The following is a 25,944-nucleotide window of genomic DNA, read 5'->3' on the forward strand; positions in this document are numbered from 1 at the left end:
CTTATTATTCCCTCTGAAAGTTTCAATTCATGTCCAGTCCCCAAATACCAACTCCAGTAACACTTTAAAAGTTCTATCACAATTTTGAGCTCTTTTAGAAAGGTCTCAGAGATAAGGGACAATACTGGTTCTAACTAGTTTATGATAAACTTAAAAATTCTCTGATATTTTGAAGAAACTATATGCAGTTGGCTTCTAATATGTCCTGAGTTGGACACCTCATTGCTCATAGCCCTTTTGCATGTTTCACACTCATGTCAGATGGCATCTCAATTTAGGGAATTAATTATTTCTTAAGGAGAAAAAAAAATATTACCTTTAAGAAGATTGTTTGGGTCTTTCCACAATATTTACCAGATGATTCAGGGCTTGCTGTGGAGTACAGCACTTGGTGTGCAGGAACACGAGCATAGGCCAGTCTTTTCTCCCCTCGGATCATCCATATGATTACATCAGGCATACTGTTTTGTGGCTGAGGATTATTGGTGGGGAAAGGAGAGTTAAGAGTAATTAAAAGAAAAATGAACTAATCTTGAGTTTAGAAAAGAGAAACATAAATAAGGGTTTATGTCAAAGGATTTATCGTTTAGAATCATGAATCACGACATACTTATGAATAATAGGGGGAATTGTTTTGCTTTGCAAGTAAGCCAATATACTGAAAGAATCATAGATTATACCATTGGAAATTTTGGAAAGCAAAATAAGTTTTATTAAAAAAAACAATCCTCACATATTTTATAAATTTTTCTAAAGACAGTTTGTATCTCAATTCCCTTATGGTGATGATAGTGGCTGGATGCCATATGCTGGTGCTTTGGACAGACCTGCTACATATTAAAGTGCTTGTGATGCTTCCATACTAAGGGTATGTCATTGTAATACTTTTAGCAGAAGACCTTTTTGGAGTTCTGTGTCCACCTTTGTGAGCTAGCTGCAAGTCTGACCAATTAATTGTTCTTTTTTTTTTTTTTCTAATCAGTAGCTCAAGAGATCAGAAGCAACAAATTAAAAATAAAACCATGTCTAAAATGTGAAAACCAGTTATGAGACAGCCAAGATGAAAGCATAAAACATTGCTAAAAATTAAAAAAAAAAATAAATCCACAGAAAGAGATTTAACTCTGTTAGAATTGATTACTATGACTAGCAATCTGTGGAAATCCAACATATACCCTTGCAGTCCCTCAACCAGAACAGTGACTTGCAACTTTGGAAGAAAAGAAAGGACAGAATAGTCATTTAAACAGAATAGTTTCTATTCTACCAATTACAGTAATCAATTACCCTACACACATTCTCAGTGAGAACAGCTAACACATGAGTTCTGTTTAAGTAAATTGCAGTTACAGAGGTGAACATGTTTACCTTCACAACATCTAAAATTACTATTCTACGGAGAGTGGATATTGCTTGATCAGCAGTGAGCTTTACACCCATTTGTGTTAGACAGGTATTGCTACACTAGCCAGTACTGCTAAGCCAATCAGCAGTGCTGTGAAGCACTAACCTCCTCACTCAGTTGCAGCAATCTATCCAACCAATCCTCAATTTCTGTCAGAGTGGCTTTCACATCAGTAGCTTCACTTCTCATCCTCGCTGCTGCTTCTCCAATCTGTCTGAGAGACTTGAGGCGCAGTTTTTCTATCTGAGTGTCAAGGACTGTAATATTAGATTTGCCTTCTATGAGGGGAAGTGGTTTACTGAAAAGAGAACATTTGTTATGGTTAATAATCTAAGTGGATTTTATTTAGCTATAAATAAATTCAGACATGCGAACAGTGGCAATGGGTTGAGTGCCATCATTTCCTGTGATTGAAAATCGCTGAAAAAGTGCTATTGCATCTATTTCTGCAGAGATTTTCACCTCACAAGGTATTTATAGTAAGCAAGGGAAAGGCTGTACTTACATAGCAAGCACCAAGGTAGAACACCTTGAGGTGTTTGCTTTAATGTAATTGCTGCCAATCAAACCAAGGGAAATCCATTTCTCTATATATTCACAGTAAAAATTATCGTCTCAAAATGTACATCTCAAAACTGCAACCAGAGCCTTCAGACCAAGATTAGGTTTCTTTCCTTCACTGGAAACTGTATATTCTCAGAAACTCAATATACAAACATGGCTTGTGGCTATGACTAGATTTATCTAACCCTCTGGCAAGAAAACATTAAAGAACTCTGAAAGAAATCTGTGACACAGAACTTCTGAGTCAGCAGAGGGCAGAGTAACTATTCAATAGAACCAAGAAATCGTGGAATCTTGAGTTAGGAGGGACTCTCAAGGATCACTGAACCCCGCCTCTGCAGAGAATAACCCCAAAAAATCACACCATGTATCTGAGGGTGCTGTCCAATTCTGTGACAAAAATGAAAGGAGGTTTGAGGAAAAGACAGCTTTTCAATGACCAATGTATCCCTTTAGCAGAGTTCATTAATATGTCTTTAATATGATATTTTACAAAAAGTTTCAAAGATTTCCAAAGGCGCTGCCTAGTTTTAAAAGACCAACTCTTCTTTAACCTACATTTAATGACATGCTATGAACTTCTAAGGGCTTTGATTTTGTAAAACCTTGATACTGACTTGTGCCTTCCACTACAGTTAATTCTGCTAATCTGAATGCGAGGGCTGTCTGCCCTGGGAGCTACTTAGACATGAATCAAATGCACCAGACCAGAACCTTCAGAAACCTTCAGAACCTTCAGAAAATCACATCATTTTAGGTTTAAGTAGTGAACTGAAAATTTTCTCGAACTCTTAACTCATTTAAACCATAGCACAGCAAGGAAAAATCTTCTATGAATTCAACACCGGGAACTATGTCTTTGATGCAGGTTTTTTGAGTTTGCTGAAAAAAACCCAAATAGAGTATTATATCCCATGAGCAACATGGTTCATTTGGTGGCTTTATCTAAGTGCTATTGCTCCATAATTGTTGAGTGATATTTTATAAAATAATGGTCTGAATTAATAACAGTGTAAATATGTGTCAGGAACTGACCTGAAGTTTCCACACTGGCTAGATGGCTCCATGTGGCAATAGTTTGCCCTTCACATTTTAAATTCCTAGAGTATATCAGTCCTTTCTCTCTGCTTTCTTTCAGATCACAGCATTTTATGAAGTTATTAGTTTATATTTTTGCGTAAGCTTTCTATCATGTAATTCTTTGCTAGTATATACTGATCTCCACTGTTTGTTTTTCCTCTGCTTACTTTTATACTGGCTCTACAACTTGATGAATTTGGTCTCTCATTTCATGTTCTTTGTTATTTCCTCTTATGGATAATAACTGTTCTGTCATTTTCCCTTTCCTTTTCCTGTGCTGCTTTATCACCCACTTGTTTACTCTCCCACTCCCAATAACCCCTTTTTTAATGTCGCTTTCTCTACAATTCATTCCTCTCTATTTAGAATTTGTTCTCTTTCAAAACTCTAAATGCTGACTCCCTTTTGCCTCCTCTGAACACCCCCACACATACAGACATATTGACTAGAGGCTCATTCAAAATTACGATCTTTATGGTCCATAATACCTGCATACCTTTTGACTTTTTCATTTTGGGCTTACCAGTAAAGTACTTGACTTCCCTCTTTAGGAGAAGTTTCAGAAATAACATTGAAACACAGGTAAAGCAAAGGTATATGAGGAATTCTAAAGAAGGGTGGATGGAAGAAAGGCAATAGAGTGACCTAATAGCTATTTTCAGAACAGTCCTCCCTCAGATTTTTTTCAAGATACTGTTTTGTCTTATCACTGTCAGTAATAAAACTATCCTGAGATAATGGAGAATTACACAACTACATGGATTATTTGATTTGCAATATCCATGATGTTTTACTACTTTCTGACACTTTTGGAATTTCAGTTCTTAGGTCAATTCATAGGATTAGTCAGTTTTATAGTCCTCAGAATTTGTTTTCTGACTTAGCAGAGGCAATAATGAAGATTCTGAGCAGGCCTGGAATGATAACATAAGAGATAAAAAAGTTCTTTTACCTTATATCTTCTGTAAGTTCATCAATCAGCTTCAACCACATCTCAGCTAATCGGTTTTCCGACACTTTAGCCTGCATTCCTGATTTTAAGGTGGCTAAGTTGGATTGCTGAGGAATTTAAAAGAAAAGAATTTGCACTCACAAACTGCCATTGTGGTTTATGGTCTGTAGGAGTTTCAAGATTCTGATCTTATTTATTTGTCTGTGTAAAGGCCAAACCAAAAAAACCTCATGTTTAAACTTAGTTTGTATTTAACAGGGCTATTCTGATGTTCTCCCCCACTGTATTTAACAAAACATGCAAATGACAGTTCCACAGACTTAACATGCTCCTAACCAACACTGAGGACTCTTCCTTCCCTTGTGAATTCCCTGTGGATTCAAGGAGTGTATTGAGCCTTGCTAAAATACAGGCCTATGATTAGCAGTGCCATTTGTTACACTAAGCAACTTTTGACTAAGAAAAAAAGGAGAGGAAGTATCACAAAATCTCCATAATTTGCTCAAAATGTCACTTTTTGATTACACCTCTAAATGAAAAAGAATAAAAATTAAAAGCCTATCAGAATAAAAAAGATTTTAAATGTCTTACCAGTCTTTCAGCCATGTTTAGGATTACATTCACAGGGTCTAATCTATGACTTATGTCCTCCCAAAAAGAAGTCAGCGTTACAACTGGTTTTGTGTTTGCCCATGGCAAGTAGTAATAATAATTACCTGGTGTGAAACATTTGTATGTAAGATTTAGAATTCATGCCAGGAATACATACTGTACACTCTTGCTATATTCATATGATTTATATACTACAAATCATTAAGGACATACAAGCTACTCCAAATTCACAAAAGGATTTGTATTTTCAAGCCACTATAGCATCTGCTGAATGGTAAACATTCACTTCAAATTTTTTCAAATTGTTTCAAAATCCAACAGATTTTAAAAAATAAATTAGTTGTTAACATATTTCCCATAACATAGTGATGTAGATGGCACATTAATATAACTTTCTCTTTGAAATAAAATATTCAAATAATTATTTTCTAAAGTGAGTCTGATTATTTAATTTAATACACAGGAAAAAAACCAGCAACTATTCTTTGCAGTTAATAAACAAACTGTAGCCCAAATGTATTTTCCTGTGATCTAGCTAATTTGTTTCTTTCTAGGCAGAGAGATGTATGATTTAAAAACAAGTTATTATTTTATTCCAAATCGGGATATTCAAAGTGCATTTTCCCCACTTAATTCTAGATACCTCAAAAATAACTTGATTTCTTTTCCTTGCAGAACTTGTGCATATCTAGTACATAGTCAAAAGATTTTACTGAATTCTGTCAAAATTTTATTGATAACCTCAGCAGGCCTTGCAGCACGTATTCCATAAATGTAACTTCATCTCAAAAGCTGTGAAGAGCCACACGCTCTTTTCTGTCGCATTTTCAGGAGGTGCTCCGTGCAGTTTGGGCTGACATTCCAGAGCTATAAGCAGCACTTCCAAGAGACAACTTTAGAGTATTTCATCCCCAAACCAGAGCATCCTTACCATCAAAAACAGCGCGGCTGTACTGGGTCGTTGATGCCAGAGGTTTACAGGTGGTGTCAAACTTGTTGCCGTAGTTGCCAATGCTCACCTCGAACTGGATGGGCTCGCCTGTGTCTTGCAGCATGGTGGCAGAATGGAACACAGCAGCCAAGCAGAACTTCCTCCTGCGCTGGTACTTCTACCAAAACAACCTTTTCAGTTGTATTTCAAAACAGGATCCACAATTATAGAAAACAATAGCAATATCTAAATGGAAATAATAACTTTAATCTTTTCACTATTTTCTGAGAAGAAACAAAAAAATATAGCATGTATAATAAATTACTGTATTTGATATTATAAAATATTATGTTTTTATCTTATATAACTTATATATAATAAATCACATAATATAAAATAATATTATGTATTATATACTCTATAGTATATATTATATGTTATACATTACATACTCTATACATTATATGTATTTTTATATAATATTTTACTATTTATCTAATATTCTACAAAAAGATAAAACAATTTTTCTGGCAAATTAACACAGAGTCCTTGCCTGGGAGCTGGCCCAAATAATGTACAAAATTTCTGTAATTTTACAATTACAATTGTAATTAATATTATAAAATATTATAATATAATATCACATATAATATATTCTATTTGCTATTATAAAATATTTTTCAGAATAACACTTCTTGCTACAAGGGCACGACATTTTTGTAGCTACTACTCCTCAGCCACCAGTAAACATCTCTCTCAACTTGGGGATTGCTCTTTGTTGTACTGATTTTAGTGAGTTAGATCACTCTCTAGAAACAACCAGCCAAGGCACATCTCCACTACCAACAGTGACAATAAAACAAGGACTTACCTCAACAACCAGTAAGTCATCATTAGGAATCATTTCTAATTTTTTATTAACAGGCTTGCTTTCAGATAATGTAGATAGTTCAACCAGAATCCTCCCTCTATAAGCAACTCCTTCTCCCTGTAACACAGGCACATACCAAATCAAATTTTATATATTTGTCCTAAAGAAGTGTATATTTTTTTTAGCGATACATGATTCTGGCTTCACTGAAGTGTTCTCAAAACTCCTGCAGAGGCATGGATGTACATATTGGAACAAGTGAAATAAAGCAGTTAGCTTAATGCTAGAAGTCAAAAACATATTTATGCAAACAAGGAAAGAAGAAATACAAATGCATGCAAAGGTGCAGTTAGTGAAAATCATCAAAATCACTGCTGCTTCTTCAAAAATATCTTTAAAAGAAAAACAGGAATGGAAAATACTATCATACTTCCTTATTAATCATAAATGTAAACCATTATTCAAAAATAAAGAGAAAGAGGTGTTTAATGTAAAATAACCACATTAAAATGAATAAATTAATTGATTAAAAAGAATTGGGTTAATTCTTTTATGAAAAACAATTAATAAAGAAACTTACCTTTCCAAAGTTTAATTCATCATATGGGTCTGGGAATCCAGTGTATTCTCTTGGACTTCCATAAAAGTTTAGGTAACAAGGCCCAAATGTTGGTAAAAAGCCAACTTCAGTTTCTCCAGAGTTTACTAACAGAAGACATTATCATATCTTTGTTAATTACCATACTGAGGCAGAAAGAAACAAATAACATGACTATCAAATCCATTAGAAGAAATGTTAGATATTAGTTAGGTATTAGTAATATACGAACACTTTACTCTCCGGATATACCATATGAATTTAAAGTAATTATACTACTGACTGTACTTGTATCTAACTTCTTTCTTCACTGTACAACATTTACACTAAATATTGCTTCATGCAGCAAAAAATCCCACGGAATAAGAATTTATATCACACTCCAAATATATGGTTTTAATTTATGTGCATGGGTAATATGTTCTTACACTAATAGAAAGCATGTTTTCTAGAAGGAAATGAAACTGTGTAAAACAACATTTACAATCACTTAAATGCACTGTGAGGCCAATGATCCAACTAAATAGCCGCACAAAAGATGTACTCTCTAGCAGAAATAAAAAGATGAGAAACAGGTCAACTTTGCCTGGAGTGATCTGCAGCACAGGGAGGGATGCAATTATTTCTCACAGAAAAGAAGGCTGGGGTAACACAGTGACAATAAAGGGTTATGACTTGTGTGACTCTGCCACTGCTGAGTGACACAAGTGGATTGTAAAAGTGAATGTGATGTCTTGAGGCAATTTCCTGTCAACACAAAGTCATGTAGAACCTGCACAATATAAAATAGAGATTTGCAGTTCTCTATTTTGCATCTGGATACTTTCACATCCTTACCTCTGAATCAGAAACAATTCAAAATTTGAATGAAAAAAAAATCATTGGAATAATGTCCAATTTTTAAAAAATTCTAAGACTGAACTGCTCACATCAGACCTCAGTATGACTAGGTTTAAGAAACAGAAATGTGTTAAATCAATGCATTCACTACTTACTGATGCCAATCAATTAAACAGAATATAAATTTAAAAACATATAGACAACAAAAAAACCCTCCCAAAACTGGAATGAAAATAATTTTTCTGGGTTTTTTTAAATTTAAAATTCAATTGTTTACTTTTAGAAGACTAATGATCATGTATAATAGAAAGTGACTCTGAGAAATAATTTCAACCTTTAACTTAATATTACTTTATTAAGAAAGAAGGATAGTAAATTAAGTACATATGGATGAATGTTGATTACCTTTCAACTTCATTCCAGTTGTATTTATTTCATACTATTTAAATATTTACTAGAAAGTCTTTCAAACCTGGATGTCAACCTAGACAGTTATGGAAAAAGTCACCTCTCCAGGTAGTAACAAAAGCAGATTTTGTTTTCCAGATTTTGTTTATATATCTTGTTAAGCATAAGCAAAACAGCCACTAATTATTTTAAGCAGTTATTTACTTCTGCAGGGCTCTGCAGGTGCAAATATGCCTGTGATCCCATAGCTAAGTTAAAAATTTCAAGCCACTGTTAGACTTAGCACTCTGCAATTGAAGCGACTACATGCTCATCTCTAACACACAGCTTGAAGCATCAGCCAAACACAAATACTTTCAAACCAATTCCAGTGCCAAAACTGGTTTATAGAGTTAGTTTTGTTTGATACTCTTTAATCACAATGGTCAAATCTTTTAGTCAAACAATTAATACAAATATTTTTAAGCTGATGGAGTATCTTAGGCAATGCTTTTCAGTTTGGGCAATGGAACACAAAATCAGTAACAGGTGAAGATATAAACCTTCATATGATGAAGCCCCTGTTCCTGAAGATGAAAAATCTATATTATGGAAAGAGAAGTAGTTATATGACAAGTGACAATAGCATTTAAAAAAAAACCTCACATTACAAAGCAATCTCCTTTTAAAATAAAGTTGAAAGCTTGAGAAAAAATAAAGATCATATCAGCTAGAATTTTGCTTCTGGTTAATATGTGAAGTTATTACTCTTCCTCTACAAATTCCAAAGGGGATAAAAACATCATGAATCTGACAAAATATCTTGTTTTAGCTCTTATTTTTCAGCTTTGTACAATTCTCATCCTCACAAAATACAGATTTATTTTTAAAACTACTTTTAAAATCTTGAGGACATTTTAGAAACCCTAAATTAGGGTTTCTAATTTACATTTCTAAATTAGAATTTGCAATTAATTACATTTAAAATACATTTTAAATTACATTTCAGGGCCCCTTAGGTTATCTACATTTACATTTACTGAGGACTATAGACTAGTTCAGTTTCACAATCCTTTAGAAGCCAGAACAGGCTTCAGGCAGAGCACTAGAGAGAAGATAACAGAAATGGCTATTCCAATGTCAATACCTCAGCAGAGAGAGCAACCAAAGCAATCTCCCAGTTACTGAGTGCCTGTGTTTGAAGTGTAAATGTGCTGTGACTCAGCTGCAGTTCAGGATACACACTAGTATGGGGAGTACAATGATCTGTCCAGAGCTGAATTTTCCCCAACAGCCCAACCCTTCTGTGTTGGGTTTCCCACTGCCCTTTCCTTTTGCTTCTGGCTTTGCATAGGATATATAAAAAGAATGTTTGCATGAAGTCTTACTTCCACAGCAGTCCTTCTAAGAGGACTACATTATAAGCTTTTATGTGACTGAAAATACATTTCCATCCAATTCTTGCCTCGAGTCACTATAGGATTGGAGCCACTAACTTTGTTTTTAAACACCTGATATAGCCACCACCTTAAGGACAAATTTGTCTGTCTCAGACAAGGACTATCATATACATATTATTAGTACAAGAGAGAAAATTACTAATTTAGATTCTTATTGTGACAATGGTGAAAAGGTTCTGAGACAGTGCCCTTCAAAATAGCGTAGACAGCCAGATAAATACATGTTAAGCCTGATTAACGTTGAGCTTTGCAATTCTGTATGGATAACTAATATGCCAAACTATGTTCATTAAAAAGATAAAACAATTTTTCTGACAAATTAACACAGAATCCTAGTCTGGGAGCCTGCCCAACAGTATCAAAGATCTTGCTATATAAAGAGGTGATTATAGATATAGATCACAAAGAAATGATCAGAATATAGAATAGCATATATATATTAGAATATAGCATCTGAAAGCAGCCTAGTGGTGTCCAGGAAGTGAGTATGTGGTTCTAGATAGTTCCTTTAGGCTAACTACTCAGGAACATTCCACAGCTTCTAGGTTCTCTTCTCAGAGACAGAACAGATACTCTTCTAAGGTAGCAAAAGGAGTCATGTTTACTAGTGTCCAAAGAAGAAGTGGTTCTGAAGCAGTGACTCCAGGTTGTCTTGAAATTAAATTTCTCATTAAGCATCTAAGTAAATTTTCATATCTTACACATGGTAGATTGTGATATCACATCATTTTCTGAACTTGGGAAAGTACTCACAAATGTCCTTAGTTCATTAACATACATACATACATACATACATATATATTTATATATGTATATATCTAATGGAAAACCAAGTCTTGAATCACTGCCATTTCCATGATGATGTGGTTTAATCATTAAAATTTTAATACTTTGCTTTTAAAAGTCCCATAGAATGTTTTCTAGGAGAATTGTTTTGAAAATTTCATGAACAGACAATCCTGTTGCCAGAGAATTGAGAAGCTGTAGATAAATATATACTTTCTTAGAGCACTGATCTTTCCCATTCTGTGTAACACAAGAGAAAATAGTGTGTTACACACTGCTCAAACAATTACCTTCAATCTCTCCTCCAGAAGAAGCAATTTTTGAAAGACTTAAATATGTTGTTCCAACTACATCATTTTTTGTAAGTCGATCCCTACAATAAAAGAAAAAAAAGAAAGATTTTATTTAAATATAATGCTGGTCATCACACAAAGTGGCAAGCTACTAGTACACACATTTTCTATGGCCCAAAATACATCAATATTACTAACAAAACCAGTAATGACAAGTTACAAAAGTGGGCTGTAGACAATGAAGAAGTCACCTGACTTTTATACTATCATTAAACAGTGACAGTGTTCAATTCTCTCTGCACACAATTAAAATAATCTCATGTTACACTAATCAGATCTCTTGTACAGAAACCATAAAGGTACCTAAACACTTGCTTAAATACTGTCAGGCACTGTAAAAATACCTGACATCTATAGAACCAGATTTTTCTCTGCTTATCATCATTTAGCTTCTCAAGTAATTTGATTAAAAGTTGTAACTCACCAGTCAACAACTGAAAGTTTTATTTTCTCACACATTGAGGGAAACTGAAATAAAAAAACCAATGAAAGTAAAATAACTCATTACTTTTTTCACCTCTGTAATGTCAATGCCCTGAGTTCCAAAAAAATGGCTGTTCACTACAGAAACAAGGGTAAAAAACTGACCTTGATTTGAAGATAAATAATTTGATTCCATTCTGGATTAGCATTTTTCTCAATTATATTTGTGCAAACCTGCCAAAAATGAAACCAAATATACAAGACATCAAAGGTAAAACAGAAACAAAAGCATTTACTAGCTATGATTTAGGACACGTCACTATCCAACTGGAAAAATTAGGGATAGTAGTCAACGAATCCTGAATTAATGCTGCAATGAGCCATTGATGCTCAATGAGTTTTCCACTGATAACTACTGTTAGAGTAATCTGCTTATGCAGCATTAGTGACTTTTGGAGGAAAAGAAAATATTGAAACAGTGTTTAAACTTGAATTTGGGTTATGCTACCTTTTGTTTTCACTAGCTATGACTAAATGAAATTATTAAAGCTTGTTATTTCCACAAGCTACAATTAACGTGCTTTTATCACAGCAGAGAAATGAGATGAAGGAATGACTTGATTCCAGCTTTCTTTATGCAGATTTTAGCATAGAGGAAGAATATTTCATAGGGTAGAGGCTGCATTATTTGCTAGTCATGTCTTCTAAAGATCATCCACACTACTGGTTGTAGAAAAATTTACTATAGGTTGTTGTACTATAGGTTATTTTATAGGTTGTGCAATTGTGATCCAGATCAACTTTGGCATTCTAAGGAACACTTTATTATTTAAATGTACAAATGTGGTCAATCTGCCCAGAAAGATCTGTATCACCAATTACTAAAAGCAATCAGGAACAACTGGTAGGTGAGCAATCTGGCATATGTCAGTTCTAGCCTTTAGTCATACATTCCTTTCATTAGTCATCAGTTTTACACCCTTTCTATTGTACCTTGAAGTTTGTCATTTTACAAAGTGTTAATAAAGTTAACAAAGTTTAAAAGTTTACGAAGTTAAATAAAGTTAACTTTATTTTTTAATTTTTTTTTATTTCCATAATTCCAGTAAACTTAAACATTCATGTTGGCATATGAAATCTCTTCTCAGGACTACAGTTAGAACACAAAGGTTCAGATATTTACCAAATTACCTTTTTCCCAGCAAAAGAAACTTCTACAAATGGATCTACCAGGTTTTTCTTGTCTGCTTCTCCTCCAAATATTTCCTTGACAGTTTGTGCAAAAGCATCATCCACTGGAGAGGTGTCAAAGATTAAATTAATTTTATTATTACTATTAAGTGTTGCAGGTAAAAAATTAAGAATTTTAGCTTAGGAGCAATTTTAAGAATATAATTTTTTTTCAAACATCATAAGAGTTCTGTTGTGCTGCTGAATTTAAAGGCATCACTGTATTTGAAAAACATGATACATATATTTGAAGACATTGCTATTTGGCACAGATATAGGTGAGAAAGTATGCTAGCAAGGGATAAAAAGTCACCTATATTCTCTTCTGAACAGCTACCACAGATAACTATTTCTAATGGTATTCAAACACCAATGGACAAGTAGGGAGAAGCTACATACTCTGTGGAATGTCCTCAGCTCTGTAGATTTTGAGAAGGAAAGTGACCCATCGAAGTGCAATCCCAGCAGGTAATAAAAGATTGCTCTCCACATCATCACTTTCATTATCTCTCTCCCTTTTTTCAACCTGTTGGGGGATACAGTTGTAGACAAAAAAAGACAAGGCAATGTACAGAATTAGGATTAAGGTGATTAGCTAAACTTCTGTTGATTAGCTAAAGACTGTTGTCAGTTTCATGATGAATGAGTGTATCAAATTATCAAGCCACAAAAAATTAATTCTGGCTAAACTATTTTACTTTCAGTTTTAGCTCCAAAGTACTGAGGAGCCCATTATAATCACACTTTCAAAATCATCACCATCAGACAATGATGACTTTGGCACATGTACAATGCCAAATTAATGCAAATTTCAAATACTCATCTCAAGAGAAGGCATTTACTACAATTAGAAAAGGCTTACAAGTCTGATATAACTTACCAGAACTTACTGCTTCCTCCTTTAAAAATAAACACACCACTAATAACTACACATATCCTTGTGATTTCAAGAATCATAAGGATAGCAGAGAGGAACAGTTAATAAGAAACTAAAAGGCAATCTGCCATGGTTCTGGGCATTACATTTAACCAAGGAGTAACAGTATGCAAAAAATATCAGACAGGAAGAAAAGCAGAACTTAAAATACAGGTAATGGTCAGGTAAGAAAAGTATTACGAGAAAAAAATCACTGTTTTTCACCTTGACAGAACAGCAGACAGTGAAAGTTGGATTGTTAAAACTACCTACTGCTTTTATCCACATCAAATCACTTGTGCTTGACTTGTAATTATTGAGGGGTCTGATCCTCATCAGGAAAAAATTGGAGCTTTCTAGTACTCTGGTTTCTCTATGGGCTTGTCTATGTTTTGTGGTAGTGGAGACATTCCTGGCTTAGTCCTGGAACTGGTATCAGTGTTACTCTGCCTGCTTAGCTATGCTAAGGAGAATTACATATTAGCTTGCAAGCAAAACCAGGCTAACAGATCTCTACTTCCAGTATGGGAAGGAGTATCCACAAATCATAGAGGTTGCTGAACTGATCAGAATAACAAAACAAGCTTTGAGTTAGCCACTTAGTACAGGATGCCCCAGAAACCACTTGTAAATTCTGTCTTATAAATACTGCTCACAGAGCAAATTATACAGTAGTAAAAGTGTTGGGGGAACACAAATAAATAAATATCAGTGGGGATGGAGAGGGGAAGAAAAACATTTAAATTAAACTTACTGGTGGCTCATCCCCAGTTCCCAGGACAAACATGCTGACTTTCATATAGCCTTTGGCTCCTGAATTTGTATCTTCAGGATCACTCAGCAAAAGCCATTTTCTCATGACTGCGTGGCCTGAAATAAAACAAACATCACCATCGGCCCCAGTAATATCCATTAAAAAATGCCAGACATCATAAAAGCAGTGAGCTATTTCAAAAGAATGCTTTATTGTAAATTACCTCAATTATTTAACAAAATAATCCTGTCCTAGACAGGTCTCAATAGTGCCATCCAAAACAAAAAATCTGGTGTTAAACTCTTTTGGCATACTAATTCAGGGATATAGTTATCCAATATTTTTTGCATTATTTTTCAAATTTTAAGTCTTTGATATAAAAGGGGCTTGTACCTCATTGTGAATTCACTGAAAAGAGTTATATACTGAAGTTGAGTTATATATTGAAGTTAATACTTAAGGCAGCAAACTTTAATAATTTTACATTAAGTTTCTTCTTTTACTTTAGAAATTTAATGAAATGTTTCAACTTGCAGTTTCAAGGAAAGAAGTTCCGAAGTAACCATTACTTACCAGGCTCATCATAAACATAGCCAATGTCAATCTGAAATAAAGATCAAAAAGAAGAAGAAATTTCTGAAGAAATAACCAAAACAGAAAAATGGTTGGGCAACTCCCCCCATGTTTTTCATGGGCAACACTACATTGTTCTCTTGTCACAAAGAAAAGACAGTTTACATAGAATATTACTAGGAGAAAGAGAAAATGCCTTACACTGAAAAATGAGGGATTTCAAATGGATAGAGCAGCCAAAAAGAAAATGCAAGAAAAAATGTGTTATAAATAACACATGTAGTTATTTTGTTCTTTTCTTGGATCCCTAGCTTTTTCATTTACCAGAGACACAAGATGGGGCTGGCTTACTGCTTCTTGAATTCCTTACGCTCACTCATTATTTTATGTTCACACAGGCTTTTCAGAACACTTCTGTTCCTTCTTCCTGCGCAACATCTCATCCTTCAGTTCCAGAAATGAGACTTGTTTTTTTGTTTTTTAAATTAATAATTTCCTTTTTCTTATTAAGAATATGACTGTTTCTTTCCCCAGTGTGTCAAATCTGGACAAGATTGCCTCATTCATTGTATCAGACTTTAAACATGTTCAGGAATGTAAGTATGTTTGCTCATGGCAGTTGGGGCTAGTATCCCTTGCAGGTACAGTCTGAAAGCATGATTTTTCTAGACAGAATTATGCTTGTGGTTTCCTGTTGGAATGTGTGCCTGCAGGAACAGAAAGCAGCTGAGTGATGTGCTGTCACCTGCTTAGTGAATATTCAAACTTCCACAGAGAAATACACCACTGACTGAATCACCAGAAATCACAAAGAAAATAAGCAGCGAGAAGAAAAAACAACCAGCTTCGTGGCAGAAAGTGTTTCATTTAGAAAAGAACACTCCTCCCTCTTTGCATATTTTTGTAAAAAGCTGGTCCTATTGAATTTATGCAGTACCAAATAAGCAAGCAGAAAAGCAGAAAAGACAGCCAGCACTGATACTGGAAGTGTCATAACAATGGATCCCAGTAGCCATTACAATTGCCATGGGAATTCTTGGCAGGCAGATGTCTACTTCCCAAAGCTGACCATAACAAATCCAGATAAAGACCATCTCATTAATATCATCAGAACCTCAGGAACTACTTTAAATAAGTTAATTTTCCACCATTGTTTTTACTTAACTTCTGACTAAAGGAACACCTCTCCACATCATTTGAAAATGTGTATCTTTACACCACCATATATATCACTATTCTGCCTATTAGCTACCTAATAAAATTATATCTTCAAACCCTACCTCATACCAAATAATCACCTGACCACAAAAGAAGGAGTTACCTGGATGCAAATTAGAGAAGTTGGTATAAAAACCACACAAATTTCTTTAATAATAGTCTTCTACTCAAATAAAAAAACCTTCTTACTAGTGCTTTGAGCAAATGGTTTCTAGCTTGAGAAGCAAGACATCATCAGATAATTATTTGGCCCCATGAAAAAGAAGTATAAATGTAAACATTTAAAACTAGCACTTAAAATTTTTCTCTAGTTTTATTTAATTTAGTCCCGATATGGAGCTTACTTCATACCCACCTTAAATTCACCCATTAGACAGTCTGCTCGTAGAGAGTGAGAATCATACACCTAAAAAGACAGAGGAACATGAAACTGCAATGTTCCTAAACAACCTGGTGAAATGGCCAGAGGATGCTACAGGTATCCAGCAGCCTTGTGAATATGCACTGGTTTTCTTACCCGAATGCTAACTGTTTCATCAAGCAGCTCTAAAGGAGTCATGTGGACATTGTAGAAAAATATCTGTCAAGGTAAAAACAATCAACAAACCCTGTCTTAAAACGATAAACACAATTACTTGAACATAAAATGCAAAAGCATTATTTTAGGAGCCACGTGAAGCATGCCTGATACAGAACTTTTACCTTGCTTCCTTGCTGGACATTTTATGTGGTAATTTAGTGCAGAATGAAAACCAGAAGTTAGTAAGTTGACTCAGTACACCACAGACAAGTCACAACTTCCATTTGAACTAACACTGTCAGCATAACTGTGCTGCAAACTTCCAGCACTGCCCTTTGCTCCTTGCTCTGCACTTCATATTTTTCTCAGGGGAACAACTCCAGAAACTGTAAAGTTCATTTGCCACAGCACTAAATCCTGGTCTAACCATCTCTGTTGTGTTTTTCAGAGCCCTTGTTTAGAGTTAGTGGTGATAGTGGTTGTAATTATCTGAATTTTTGAAATTCAAGGCCATAGTAATAAATCTGATAGTTTGATAGCATGAAGATATATATACTATATATTAGTTTGTTATCATAAGAGATTATGCCTCACTAAGCTTGGTCTTTGATCCCAGCTATATTCCAGTCAGTATTCTATAAAAAAAGAATGGAAGGGTATGTAAACATGGTCCCTCCTATTCCAGTTTTAGACTACTATGGATACTGAGACTGCCAAATAATTGTTTCAATAAAAGGTGCAGTCAACTTTCTGCCCTCCCTATTTTTTCCATGGTTTCATAAATCTTGACTGCTACCTACAGCTTAGTTCAAGTTTTGTAAATTCCTTGGTCTTGTCTCGGTGTGTTAAACATGCCTGCCATGTTCCAAAAGCTTCCAAATTTTCCACACATGCTCAGACAATTAGAGTTACCCTCAGCATTTTCTCTATTACTCTTTAATTTTGCAGCATTAGCATTCCAGCCATGGGATCATTCTCATGTCCCTTAGATGGCTTTGAATTCTTTCCTGTATTTCAGTGTGTTTGATATACAGACCCCCTGTCTGGACAGAGAAATCTAGTTGTGCTTTTACAAATCATGGGTAGAAAGGCAGTGACATTTCCAGATTCTGTGGCAGTCCTATGGCATTGCTCTGAGCACTCATCTGCACACACCACAGAGATCTACAATGATTTCTAATTAATCTTTCTATAATTTTTATAACCTGCACACATACTATTCAAAGTGATTCTGTCACATGGCCAATTGCACCAAAGAAAATGTTCCATATGTCTCATACAAAGCTTGACTTCCTTCTAGGTAGTTTTATCTGCTAAGACTGTCAGTGACAGAGATGTGTTCAGTGATGTGAATACATAAAGAAAAGGACTAGGGATGTCATAATGCATGTTAGCCATAATTACCCATAAATATTAGTAAATTCTTATTAATTGATCATAATGAAAGCTGTATGAACTATTTCTTTACATTTGATAGCCCCAGCACTTTAGCTAGTGTGTTCTCACACCACTTACTTCATCAAAAAATGGGTTATTTCCTCTTTTTATTCTTGTCCGGTGTGTCTGACCACAAACATGAACTTTGACTACTGGTTTTATGTTATTTCCAGGCAACTGACGACCTTCAATGATTCTAACACGAATCTGAAGAAAAAAATAAAAATCAAATATTTGTACTAATTCATTCTCTATATTATCTGTGATCCTGATCTCAACAGTTGCTTATTACACCACCAAAAATGTTACCCAACACCTGAAGTAGCTGACAGATACGAACCAGACTTTGCAATCTTTATTATGACAGTAAATAATTTCACAAGACAAGTTAGGGTTAATTATTTCACTAGAGCTTTTTCACTTGCCTTTACCATTTATTTTTAAAGCTGCTACAGTAGTCTGAATTCTATACAACCATACAGTAAATAAGGTTCATCCCTGTTTCAGTCAGAACTGTACAAAATTGTACATCTCAGGAACATTTGAGGAATAATTTTGGCTTTCAAGTGCAGTGGCTAATTATCTCTGTGATGCATTTGATAAGATGATATTAAATTATGCTCAGGCTGTGTAAAAGAAGTGTTATGCTTAGCAGAAAAAGGGAACATACAATATTTAACAAACCTATTACCTGAAAATCTTGTGGTTTGTTAGAGAGGATTCTCCGTGTTTTCTTTCCTTTGGTGATGCGTTTAGCTAGCTGGGCTTCCTTTGTGCCACTTGGAATTGTTGGTGTGATACCACCAACTGCACCATCCAACCCATCCTCGTAACCTCCATCATCTTCTCCATCTCATACAGCAAAAAACAGTGCAATTAATAAATAAATAGCAGAACTTGCTGTTAAAGTTACAGGAGTAAGAGTCTGATATCCAAGAGTTCCACTAAAATTCTATTATTAGCTCACATCAACAATTTTTTTGCCAACTACATTCTTCCATCTCCTTTTGAAAGCTAGTCATTTTAGCCTGCTTAAGAACAAGTTTATATCCTAAACAAATTAACTCTAGATCTGTCTCTCTTCTGGATGCAGAGTGTCTAATACAATTCCCATACATTTTTTTAATTGACCGATTGTAGCAAAGTTCAGCTGACATCATCCCCCAACTAGTTCACAATTCCGCACCACAAGGGATTAATTTTATTCCAGATGGATAAACATTGCTGTTTAATGAATCTTGCTGTTTCCCATCAGCAAGACTGGGCTATAGCACAGCATTGTTTTTTAGTTCAGAATCTTGAATGCATGAATACATTCAGGGTCTGCCATCCAAAATAAAATGTAATCCTTCTCCACAACATTTAACTGTGGAATGAGTTTTCCAGTAAGGCTCTTTGACAGTTCTGAAATCAGCAAACCCTTGTGGAAGACAGTTCTACAGCCACATGACACTACAATACTGAATCTTACTCTGAGATTCCAGTATTGCAAAATAGGATCCATAAATATCTAGACCACAAAAGCGGTGACTCCCTTGTGTTTCCGGCTTTTCTTAACTGGACAGTGACTATGGTAAAATTTAGAGGAAGAATGAGCTGTGTCTCTGGTGGTTGGCATTAACAGAATGTACACTAACTTCATAAATTACAGCTGATGATCACTTTGTACAATGAAGTCCTCCATGGTCCTTGTAAGAGATGTATAAAACCAGAGAGACTGACATACCATGGATTTTACAAGCAGAAGGCTCCACCCACCTCTCTAACATCTCTCAAAATGCATTTGACTGAATGGATCCATGCAGCTAAATGATTACATACCCTAGCACTTAACTTTTCATTGCTGAAATTGACTCATAGCTATCTCAGGAAAAGTGATTTCATTTCATGGGAAATGGGTATTTATAAAAACCTGCCATTTATATATCTTACAATTCAAAAACATTTTAACAGCTATCAAAATAATCTCATAAAAATGAATTTGCATTTTTAGCCTTCAAGTCCACATTTCTATAAAATTACTTTGAAGTGCAGAATTTAACACAGTTTTTGTGTTAATATTTCTTATCCTTCCACTCTCCAAGAACACCTCTGAGAGAATCCGGTGCAATCAAAATTTCTCTCCAGAAGACTCCTGATTTCAATTTTTTCCTTCTTATGTTATTATCTATCACCAAATAATGATCAAACTGATTTACTTCTCAAACACAAAACATTTATTAAACTTCTTTCTGTCTGCACAAACACAGCTTTGATATTAGGCTTATTATTTTCCAATGTACTGCAAAAGCTTGTTATTTCACAGCTATTTTAAGAGTCTGGAAAACCAGATCTCAAAAATGCTCTTAGCCAAAGCCTAGTTAATACGATATATGGAGAGACCAAAGAATATTCCCTACTGATCACAGTATTTCATTGGCTAGTCAAATATCAACCTAATAAAAACCAGTCCCTTCCAAACCTTAATTTTTCTAAAAGGGAAAAGAGCTTTAATTATTCAGTAATTTTTTTTCACAAAGCTCCCTGACATTGAAAGTAATAGATGGGACTTCTCTGCTTTTTGGACAGCCCTAGAATTGCAGCAGATAATCACTGTTTACTTGAAAATTCAAAAACCCTTTTTTCCTAAATAAAAGCCATTTTGAAAAGTTTTTAAGCAAATAGAGAAAATTATACTAAAATCCACTTTATGTCAGGAAATGCAAATTTTTTTCTTAGCTTCTGAATCATCCTTAATTTCTTTAAAATCACCTCCTGGCAGTCTTGACATGCTTGCATCTGCTGAACAGTGCTGCTGAATGGCTTTCTTGCCTTACCTTAAACAGCTACAGGAGCTTTTAACAATAATGTTCTGAGAAAAGGTTGAAGTACCTTCCTGTGCACTGGTCCCTCCTGGATCAGTTGGATTTGCAGGTCCAGCTGGTGGCTCATATCCTACTACCAAATCAATTGTTGCCTATAGAGAAATAGTTTTTTATGTAGCCCACAGTATTCACAACAGTTGATTTAAAGCAGTAAGCTGTTCTAACATTGTGCTTTAACAGTTAACTCTTCATGGGCACAACATTTTTATAACACTTAGCTAGCAGTAAATTAATAAACTATTATTAAGAATATTAAGCTATATATATACATACATACAAACAATAATTTGCAGCTAATGGACCGGGTTCTAAAATAATATCTAAAAAATGGAATTATGTTGTTTATATTTAGAAAATCCATCACAATACAAGCATGTAAGATGTTCTACAAATGTTTAGTTCCACAATATTCATGGCAGACAAGGTGAAATCCTAAATTTGCTGACAGAAAAACAAAGGCAGTAGAGAACACTCTCTCATCAACAAATTAACAAGTCTGAACCATAAGTAAAATTTCCTATCTGACTTCTCTAATTGCTTGTTCATCTCTCCATCCTGGAAGAAAAACTCTACGTCATTTTCCATTCTAATTATAGAACCGTCTTTTTTGTGCTTGACTGTGGTTTTGGATTATTGAACAAACCATTATTATTCCCAGTTGCCAGAGTAACATGAGAAAAAAAAAATGTCAGCAAAAAACATGTCAGCAAAAAAAGCCCAACCCTGTGACCAACTAATCATGACATTAAAATACAGCTGATGAGATACTGAAATTAATGCTTAGAGCCTCTCATGATTGAAGTGTACTAGAATGCAGTATGAAGTGCCTTTACAGCTGCACTGCACAAACACAGTAAGGCCCCAGGTTCCAAAAACTACTTAATTAATAACCAAGTTAATAACCATTTAAATCTAAACAAGTGCTAAATCAAGTTAAGCAAGTTCTTGTGTAACTTTCTGAACGGAGCTGGCAGTGAACATGCACATGACCACGTGCTTTCCAGAACCAGTGCTGTGACAACAGGTAGCTAAAGCTAAACAGGTTACAAAGCATAGGGCAAAAACAGGGCATATGGAACTTGGAAAATGCACCTTTTCAACACCAGACTGATTTTCATGCATACTCTGTGACCCATAATATTTATAACACATATATACAAATACATAATATACACAGAGAAAACAAAATTGTATAGACATATACATATATATGTCTGGTTATAAATTTCTTCTGTCTGGAACTTTTGCTAGAAATTTCCAAGAATTAAATTGATATTAGCCCTGTTGCTGGAGCATTTTGATCAAGAATCCAGTAAAATAAGAAAATGTAAGTCACTCACTCCAATTTCTTGTCCCCTTTCATTCAGTAGAGGTATGAGTTTGAAGGGAAAAGATCTGCTTTGGTTGCCTACAAGATCTTTAAGTGCTACAGATGCACTTCCAATTAGTCTGAAATTAAATAAAAATAATTATTAGAATGCAACTATACATCAGAGGTTCCCATTTGTCTTTTGCTAGTATCTGTTTGTCAATCAAGCACCTCCAGCCATGACTTGAAAACTCAAAGCACAACAAAAGACCATTACAAACGTTGTGTAATGATTCTGTACTGCTAAGTTTTAATTTCTGTTTCATTACACTCAAATGTTCAGTATACTCAAATGTTCTTTCTGGCAGCCAGACCTTTAACCTAGAAGACGTTAGAAAATGAAATTATTTTTTCATGTATTTTTGAAAATAATCTTCTGTATAACTTTCAACAGCCATGTCACTTATTTCCACCGCTGGATTCTCATTGGTAAACTAAAGAATATAAAAATTTCTTTCCATACACTGATTTGCAAACTCTCAGGTGAGAAACAGTGAATATGAACTAGGTATAAGAGCTGTTGTGCTACACAGAAAGAGATGCAAAACCAGACACATTCACATCTTTGTAATGAAAACAGTGAAAGAGAACAAATGCAATTAATGTGCTTATTAGAGGATTACAAAATTAATCTTCTTGCCCATACTCTGCATTTTGGAATAGGTTCATCTTCTTGCCTCTAAATTCTCAGAATGTTTCTAGTGGTTCTAGAGCAGTCTACCAAATGAAGGTTTCAAAGGGGTCTGACAAGTGACAGACTTCTGAGCTACTTCTGCCTGCTTTGGGACTGCATCAGTCACTCCCACCCTCTCCCAGAAAGATGAAAATCACATGTACTTTTAACCTGAGAAACTACTTCTAGTTTTGGTAACATTTCTTAGTGTAGTACTGATCTCATGATACCCCGCACTGGCACTGTATTTCATTCCCATGGTATGTAGTAGCAGTTTACTCCCATATTGAAGTGGATTACTGGAATAACTGAGATTTTTTTCTATTAAAAAAAAAAAAAGCCAAGATAATTTTACCCTGTAAATATTTCAAAGGATATGTGTTACAAATAAAATACCAGCTTTGCTGCCAAAGCAGAAAAAAGATCTGTACACAGAGAACCTAACTGAGGTCCCCTGAAGTTATAGAGTTTTTCATGGAGCAGCTAAGGATGCAAGGGTATTTTTTGACATGGAGCATTATAGCTACTCTTGCATACTGTGTCACAAGAACATATATTAATTTTTTGCAAAGTGCATTAGGATAAAGAAGTATAAAACATCAATTTCCTGTAAATATACCTTCCAGGTATTACACATCACAACTTGTTTAGTTGCAGAAACTGACATATTTTGAGGTGCCATAGAAGGGAAAAACCCAACAAGTCTACCCATAAGCAGCTAGGACAAATCAGATTCTAGAGAAAGAAAATATTTTCCTATGCACATTTGTAGAAAATTTATGTAGACTTAACCTTTTGATTTGATATGAGCTGGAGTGACTTAACTTCAAAAACATCAATTCAGAAGCCACCCAAAGTAATCTCAAATCATCAGGATGAATGTTTCATCAACCACACCCTCCTATCTGGTGACATTAACTCAAGAATTTCTGTTCACCTGTAGTGCTTTTGAAATTTTCCACTGTATATTTTCATTTCTACATCTTCATCTGCCCTGTACAAATGATAACTACACACATTTGAATGCATAGTAACCAATTTTAAAATAGTGACCACCTTCAGCAGACTGAAGAGGGAATCAGTAATATAGACTTCTTGCTTGCAACCAGCTGCCTCTATATTTATTTGCTTTTATTTCCCCCTCCTTTAGCAGGCTGAGCAACAACAGTCTCCACTCTTTCCACTCTACCAAGAGTGAGAAATTTAGTATTCAGTCTATAAACTACCTTAGTCCACTTCTAGACTTTAGCCAAATTCTAAGCTTTGGGCACTATTCTGTCTTTCCCAAAGTCATCCTCTTCCCCGCATTTGGGAAGTTTCACCCCTCCTTTATCAGAACCACAGAAGTGATGAGGCTGGAAGGAATCACTCAGGGTCAGTCCAGTGCCTCTACTCAAGCTTAGTCAGCTAGAACAGGTTACCTACGACTATGTCTAGTCTGGTTTTGATCATACATCTACTCAACAACTGAAGTAATACATTCCAAAGTAACAAGAAATTACTCAAAATCATCCTTAGGTCTCATCATTGTCACTTTGTAAAGTCTTAGAGAAAGCCTTTTTTTCTGACACGCTACTCTTGGGTTTTTAATCTTTGGGCTAAATCAGCTAAGACAGATCTCAGGGCTGTTGTGAGATCATGTCCATCACCACCAATCATCATGTCATTGATGTTTAGTGCTTTGCTGCAAGGTCTGCTCCCTCTGACAGGTAACTAGACACCAGTTCTCTGCATGGCTACTGTGAAGTTGCTGGGTTCCTCTGAACTTTGAAGACTTTTCATCTTCAGGCAGGATTGTATGTGATTTCCATCTGAAGTCATGACTTACAAGATGATAAGGAATCCTTTCCTTCGAGCATAGCTGAAAAGAGTTTTTAGCACCTGTTCATCATCAAAGGACACTGTTATTTGCTGGTCCTATTTCAGCTTTCTTCTTGCCTGAGCAGATCAACAATTGTCTATCTAATTCCAGATCACACTAGTATCTTGACACCATCAAGGGGGACAGTTTCTGCTACTGGAACAGCTTAATGCATCCTCTGACCTTTTGCTCCTCAGCTGTTTTAGCAGAAGACCAAAGCAAATGAATGTTGTTTCTTAAATGTTTCAGTACCTTTTTGGCCATTCCTAAGACTTCTACAGGTATAATGCCCAATCAGTCTGGCCTCTTAAACTTTTCCATTTGCAGGAGTAAAGCAAAAACCCTGTCTTGCCACAAGCAGTTTAAACATTCTGGTCTACCACTGCAGACAACACCAAAGATTAATGCAAAGTCCCTATTCAGAAGATGATTTTGAACTTTACCAGGCTTATGACAGTTTCCCCAGTGATCAAAGGAAAGCACCTACCTTATAAGCATGAAATCAATGAACTACTGATGACCAACTATTAAACACTGAGTTGCATTTGTGCCAAAGCTAATTAATCCGTTAGTGCTGTGGTTAGCACTTCCTGTTAGCTGCCCAAATAACCAAGTGAAGTGAAACTTCGCACCCATTTCTGGATCAGGAAGTGTTAACTCACAGTACCAACCACTTTATTATTCCTCTTGGTTTGAAGGTAGCAATCTATACTAAATTCTTTTGCCTCTCATGGCCTCTAGCTGCTTACATGCTACTTCTACTGGAAGACCCAAGGTTTCAACTACTCAAGAGTCAAGCACTTAAATTATTTTCATCTATTTTTAAGGGTTTATTTTGGAAGAGGTTTATATTTATGATTCTCATCAGCAAACTTGATTCTATGCTGCAGTTACAATTACATACTCAACCTTCCTCAATGTGTATATTTCATTATAGAGTATGCTACAAGACCAAAGACCCACCTTCTGTTATTCCTGCTATATTTAACTCTTTTTATTAAGAAAAAACCCTCTATTTTATCTATACTTATTTGATAATACTCTTTGCAAGAAAAAACTTCAAAAAATAAACAAAACATGGATACTGTTTTCAGCAAGGAAGAAAAGCCCAAAACTGAATCTTAAACTGCCTAGATCTTGCACACTGTGAATGCTAGGAAAGCCTACAACTATGTACAGTCACACTGATGTGGAAGAGAATTCACACAAAAGGGTACAGCTGTAGGAGGATTTAAGCAATCTGGAAATTATTTAACTATGAGAAATC

At 35.0% G+C, this 25,944-nt stretch overlaps 1 protein-coding gene across 6 annotated transcripts in view; it reads right to left on the reverse strand.

The window, feature by feature from the left end:
* The window catches only part of MYOF (myoferlin), a 63,058-nt gene that overhangs the window by 26,595 nt on the left and 10,519 nt on the right, over positions 1 to 25,944 (reverse strand). For 4 of the 6 annotated variants that reach the window (XR_015290124.1, XM_086900709.1, XM_023929644.2 and 1 more), the window contains 21 exons: positions 22,115 to 22,223; positions 20,782 to 20,866; positions 18,602 to 18,762; positions 17,989 to 18,117; positions 16,471 to 16,533; positions 16,309 to 16,359; positions 14,736 to 14,766; positions 14,163 to 14,278; positions 12,892 to 13,018; positions 12,454 to 12,557; positions 11,428 to 11,496; positions 11,264 to 11,307; positions 10,777 to 10,859; positions 8,804 to 8,842; positions 6,996 to 7,120; positions 6,416 to 6,532; positions 5,545 to 5,722; positions 4,593 to 4,717; positions 4,002 to 4,108; positions 1,511 to 1,703; positions 317 to 472 (listed from right to left, as the gene is read on the reverse strand). Coding sequence is in view for 5 of the 6 variants with exons in the window: in XM_086900709.1 (XP_086756835.1) it covers positions 317 to 472; positions 1,511 to 1,703; positions 4,002 to 4,108; positions 4,593 to 4,717; positions 5,545 to 5,722; positions 6,416 to 6,532; positions 6,996 to 7,120; positions 8,804 to 8,842; positions 10,777 to 10,859; positions 11,264 to 11,307; positions 11,428 to 11,496; positions 12,454 to 12,557; positions 12,892 to 13,018; positions 14,163 to 14,278; positions 14,736 to 14,766; positions 16,309 to 16,359; positions 16,471 to 16,533; positions 17,989 to 18,117; positions 18,602 to 18,762; positions 20,782 to 20,866; positions 22,115 to 22,223 (2,212 nt within the window). In the remaining variant the exon portion in view is untranslated. The remainder of the gene's footprint in view (positions 1 to 316; positions 473 to 1,510; positions 1,704 to 4,001; positions 4,109 to 4,592; positions 4,718 to 5,544; positions 5,723 to 6,415; positions 6,533 to 6,995; positions 7,121 to 8,803; positions 8,843 to 10,776; positions 10,860 to 11,263; positions 11,308 to 11,427; positions 11,497 to 12,453; positions 12,558 to 12,891; positions 13,019 to 14,162; positions 14,279 to 14,735; positions 14,767 to 16,308; positions 16,360 to 16,470; positions 16,534 to 17,988; positions 18,118 to 18,601; positions 18,763 to 20,781; positions 20,867 to 22,114; positions 22,224 to 25,944) is intronic. The other 2 variants (XM_086900710.1, XM_023929646.2) reach the window with 1 other exon arrangement.

Source organism: Cyanistes caeruleus, chromosome 8 (genome assembly GCF_971803275.1).
Source record: "Cyanistes caeruleus chromosome 8, bCyaCae1.hap1.1, whole genome shotgun sequence".
NCBI lineage: Eukaryota > Metazoa > Chordata > Aves > Passeriformes > Paridae > Cyanistes > Cyanistes caeruleus.